The 5,627-nt window shown below is 45.8% G+C and overlaps 1 protein-coding gene across 4 annotated transcripts in view; it reads left to right on the top strand.

Annotated features, from left to right (window-relative positions):
* The window catches only part of Slc5a11 (solute carrier family 5 member 11), a 61,199-nt gene that overhangs the window by 30,900 nt on the left and 24,672 nt on the right, over positions 1-5,627 (top strand). For 2 of the 4 annotated variants that reach the window (XM_028764224.1, XM_028764226.1), the window contains one exon: positions 4,207-4,311. The exons of the other annotated variants lie outside the window; for them this stretch is intronic. In XM_028764224.1, the coding sequence (XP_028620057.1) occupies positions 4,207-4,311 (105 nt within the window). The remainder of the gene's footprint in view (positions 1-4,206; positions 4,312-5,627) is intronic. 4 annotated transcript variants of the gene reach the window in all.

Here is a 5,627-nt window from a genome sequence, read left to right on the forward strand (position 1 = left end):
ATTTTATTTTATTTTATTTTATTTTATTTTATTTTATTTTATTTTATCTTATGTATGAATGCTCTACTGCATATGCATCAGCATGCCAAAAGAGGACATCGGATCCCATTACAGATGGTTGTGAGCCACCACATGGTTGCTGGGACTTGAACTCAGGACCTGGAAGAACAGCCAGTGCTCTTAACTGCTGAGACATCTCACCAGCCCCCAGCACTGGGATTTCTAAGTGTGCTACCACACCTGGGTTTTTACATGGGTTCTGTGGATCAAACTATGACCCTCTTTTAGCACAGCACACATAGACTGGGCACCTCTCCAGCCCTTCGACATCACTGCAGATTACAGACTGAGCGCTTCCCCAGCCCTTAGATGTTACTGCATATTTACCATGCTAGAGGTCAGCATGGAATAATTCCCATCCTTAGAGACTAACTTTGCTTGTGAACATGGAGACTGAGCCAAAGCCTTCAGGAGCCCGCCAAGCAGCCACATGCTCTTCTGTCATTTCCTCTGCACACTCATGTAGTAAAGATCACACATTAAGCTTCACGTGGGGTATAACCAGGTGGCACTGACTTCACAAGAGTAGCAAGGGGTTCCCATGGACAAGGATGAGGGGCCGACTGGATCTCATCTGGAGAGAGTTTCTGGGGTTCCCTCTAAAGTCCCCACCATCAAGAGAGACAGAGTGTGTGTATAACCTAATGTCGAGCCACTGTTAGCCCGAGCCCTGGAAGCTGGAGTGGTAATCTCTAAGGGTGGCTGTCTTTTGTTCGAGTTATCTTGCTTTAATTAGCTTTTGGGACAGTCTCAGTAATGGCACAAGCTGACCTTAAATTTGTGATCTCCCTGTCAGGATTACGGGTGTGTGCCACCACATCCAGCTGCTCTATTTACTTGGACCCATTCAGCTAGCACCAACGAAAGGGATGGTCTTCTGGTCCTTTATCACTGAATCCAGCTGTGGTTTGAGTCTATACCTGGAGGAGGATTGTGGTCTAGATTCTCTGACTCACTGGGCTATTTCCTGAATGGCCTGGACTTTAGAATAAGGGATACCTTTGAGATACGAAGGCTTATTGTGTAATGTGCTAATGATAAACACTCTCCTTTGTTCCTTCCTTCCTGCTTCTCATCTTCTTTCTTCTCCTCTTCTCCTCCTCTTCTGTCTTTTAATAACTAGAAACTTACTGTAGATAGAAGCTGCAGTTATCCTAGATTGACCCCAAGGTCAACTGATAGTCAGCGCCAGCAGCCAATGAGAGGAGTCTAGCTCAGGAACCAAGGCCAGATGTAGCTGTCTGTCATTCACAGATTAGATAGTGGTTGCCGGGAGTGTCTTTTCGGGCACATTTATCTGAATGGAATGGAGCACCCATTGTACTCTCTGGTTAGGTCTCAGCTCCCACAGTGTACAAGACCTCTCTGTGCAGTATTCCTGACAGTGTCAGAGCTATACATAAACTACTTCTGGAAATTTCTGCCGAGTGTCCTTGAAGCAAATAAAAGGACCCAGGCAGGACTCCCATGAGAGTCAGCATCCCAATTTGCCTTTTGAGAAGAGATGGATATCAAAGCTTTATTAATCCTACTAACATGCCTATTGCTATATTTATTTTTGGCAATATTTAAACATAAAAAATTCAAATATGTGTCAACATTTAACTCATCTTACTTGGAATTTTTCTACTATAATTTTCTGTCAGATTCTACTATGAATTTCCCAGTTTAACTTTTTTGAGATAGGTTTTCACCAGGTAGCCCAGGGTGGCTTCAAACTCATAATCCTCTTGCCTCAGTCTTTCAAATGCTGGGGTCACTGCCAAGACTTGTTCTTGAAGCAGGTCTGGCCATTCAGCCCACATTAGTCATTTGTCTTCACTGTGACATAGTCTTTGAGATAAACAAGGGGAGGGGCTTATTTTCACATTTCCAGAGATTTCTGTTAGCTGTCCCCCTTGCTTTAGACCCATGGCAAGGCAGGAACATCATGGAGGGGAAAGTATGGTCAGAAAGGCCACTCCCTTCATGGCACCCAAGAGGAAGAGAGTCAGGAAAGGGCTGGTGACAGAATCTATCCCTCAAGGCAGGTCTGCCAAGACCTACTTTCTCCAGATACGCCAGATTCCTAGTTCCCTCTACCTTCTGATAATGTCAGCAAGTTATGAATTCATCAACAGATGAGTCAGTTAGTAGGTCAGAGCCCCCAGGATCCAATGACTTCTCTGACTAGATCCATCAACTGGGGACTAAGCCCTCCCCATGTGAGGTTTTGGAAGATGTTTTGAGTCCAAACCACAGCCTGGCCTCTCCAAATGTAGACATGCACCCCTTGATTATCACCACCATCCATCCTTCCTCACCAGACACCTGGGACCTTGTAGAAGAATGTCTGCTAGCCCCAGGTCCCAGAGTGACTAAGAGGGACATTCCATAGACTTTAAAATCTACAACCTAAATCATGGTTCTCAGCATCATGGACAACCCAGTCCCTAGAGCATCCCACATGACTGTGACTGCTTCACCCTCAGCCTCCCATCCCAGATGTCTGGGAGTGGTCAGAACTCAGTGCCTCTTGGATGAAGATGTTCTCTCCAATCTACACATTCTGTTCCCAGAATTCCTTGCTTCTTATTGGAGGATGGGTAGATTCCTGTACTGGTTTCAGTGTTGGTTATGGGGCCAACTACACTGTTCCATGGAATAAAACTTTTCTTTCCATTGTCTTTCAGGGTTTTTATTTTTCTCTTTATTTTATTTTTATTTTTATTTTATTTTATTTTATTTTATTTTATCTTATTTTATTTTCCAACAAGGTATTACTGAACAACCTTAAACTCTTCCAGCCTCAGCCTCCTGAATACTGGGATTGTAAGCATAAACCACCTTGCTTGGTGGATTTTTTTCCCCTTAATTTTTGAAGTGAGCTTTATTTTGTTTTTAATGACATACAATCACTGTGTGAGTTTATGTGATATGCTATGGGGCACACTCATCTTATCATGGGACAGAGGACAAAGTCTCGTGTGCAGCTTGGATGCCCTTAGTACTTCAGCAATGTTATCTCTTGCTCCTCTCTTTAATTTTTTTTAAAAAACCTATTTGACAATTTCATACATGTATATAACATGCTATGGTCATATACTACATTTCCCCTCCAATTCCCCACCCTGGGTTGCCTCAATGTGTCCCTTACAACTGCAGGCTACCATTGTCTCCTCTCCTCCCCTCCCCCCTTGTGTCCAGTCAGTACTTCCCATCTGCTCATAGATACCGCCTCTCTGGCCCCATGAGTGGCTCTTCACCGCAACAGGACGTTGCAAACAGAGAACAGACAATGCCAGCTGCATTGCTTGATTTTTCCTCTATTAATTTTTCTAGGTTTCCTTAAATTTGGGACTGATTTTCCACTTATAGGAGTAATTTAAATTTCATTTTCAAGGGTTGAAGTGTAGCTCAGGAAAAAGAAGATGTGCCTAATATTCAAGAGGCTCAGAATTCAGTTTCTAGCACTCCGGGCATGGTGATGCTTCTAGCACTTGGGAGGCAGAGACAGGCTGAGTTGAAGGTCTACAGAGAGAGTTCTAGGACAGTCAGGGCTACATAGAGAGACCCTATCTTGAAATCTCCCCCTCAAAAAACCAACAGTATAAGGTTTTTTAGTATAAAGTTAAGTAGAAAGGTAAGTTCGCTTCAATAGAAAAAATAAGTTAAAAAAATCCGGCTTACAGCTAAACTAGGATGGAAAACACCCGGCCTCGTGTCTAGGGTGGTGATGAGGCTCATCTGGGAAAGATGCTTGGCGCCAAGCCTGGCAACCTGAGTTTGATCCTTAAACTCACATGATGGAAGGAGAGATTCAACTTGCATAAGCTGTACTCTGACTTCCACATTTGTGCAGTGGCATGCAGTTGTTACGTGCATACAGGAGCATGTACACACCACACACACACACACACACACACACACACACACACACACACGCCTGAAACACAAGTTAGGTGCAGAACCCTATCTAGACCCAAATGTTTCCAGTCTGTCCTTCCGAAAGTCCTCTTCCTCCTCATGTTTCCCATGGAGAAGCCCAAAAAGATACTCCATTCTTCTGAGTTTAGTGGGGATGGGAGAGGTGGGCAGGGCTGGTGGCCAGGCTGGAAAGCAAATGCCCAAGGTCATCTGGGGGCTACAATCTGTTTGAACCCCCAGGTAACCACAATGCCAGAATACTTAAGGCGACGCTTTGGAGGCAGCAGGATCTCCATCACCCTGGCTGTGCTCTACCTGTTCATCTATATCTTCACCAAGATCTCGGTAAGGCGGACACATGGCCTAGCCACGCACCTATGGCATGGTGAGATGCTAACCGAGTGCACTGCAAGGCGTTTCCTCCACATCACTTCTCTCTGGGGCAGGTTTGATGTTAGAGGGAATAGAGAGAGGGGAGGAGGCAGAAGAATCCTGAATAAAAAACAGGCAGAGGCAAGGAATCTCTCTCTAGGCCTGCCAAAGTTTGGTGACATCTCAGCATGAATGGAGATCCAAGAACCACCCCCACTTCCCTGTCTTTGTGACCTGCCTCCAGATATGAGAGAGTGGTCAGATCTTAATCAGATGTGCTGAGGACTGCCTGGGCATGGCTCACGCTGACCTTTGGATGGGCTGGTCTCCAGGAAGGTGGCAAACACTAGATGCACTGTAACCTCCAGGCATAGACTGCTCAGCAGGATCAGCTCAAGCTGTCACTCCTGGGGGTAGTGACGCTCTTGTCCCACATAGATGTCTGTCCTTCAGGGGCAGAAGAAATCTCATCTAGTACAAACAGCACAATTGGGTGTGTCCTCGCTGCAGACTCAAGGCGCTCTTTTTAGAATGCTTTCTTATAGTCTGGCACAGGGTGAGTGCCATCTTAGGAGCAATCCACCAGTTGGAAAGAGGAGCATTGCCATTCCAGAAGGCTAGACCAACACAAGCCAAAGCTGGAGGATGCACGAAATCATGATATGTTAAGAGATGGAGCCCAAAGCCCTAGAGATACAAAGTGAGTAAAGAATATGAGGGTAACAACTGGCCAGCATTGAAGGGCTTGGTGTACACCTCTCGCTTGTCTATTGTGGGTGATGTGAGCCACGCCAGTGAACGAGATCATCCTGGCTAGAACACACAGGTCACAGTGTGGAGGAGGGCGGGTAGGAAGACAGCAGAAGTGGGGAGGCCATGAGGTTGTTGCCAGAGTGCAGGGCAGATCTCTCAAACTTAACTGCCCATGGGGCTTCATTTTGAGTCCCTCCCTCCAGTTCAGGATGAGATGAATGAGGAAATAATGAATGCAGCCTTTCTGTACTTGTCAGAGTTTGGGAGAGAGCCTGGTCATGGGGAGTTGCCAGGAATGCCCATTATACATCCACTCCTTCCTCTTCAATCACACATCCACGCCCTGGCCCCTGTATCTACCCACTCCCTCAACCATCCATCCATCTATCCATCCATCCATCCATTGGTCTGTCCATCCATCCTATCCATCTACCCACTCCTTCATCAGTCCATCCATTTGTCCATCCATCTGTTCATTCATCTATCCACTCCATCCATCCATCCATTCACCCACACTGTCATCCATCCATCCATCC

This window comes from Grammomys surdaster, unplaced genomic scaffold, assembly GCF_004785775.1.
Source record: "Grammomys surdaster isolate TR1022 unplaced genomic scaffold, NIH_TR_1.0 142, whole genome shotgun sequence".
Classification (NCBI taxonomy): Eukaryota; Metazoa; Chordata; class Mammalia; order Rodentia; family Muridae; genus Grammomys; species Grammomys surdaster.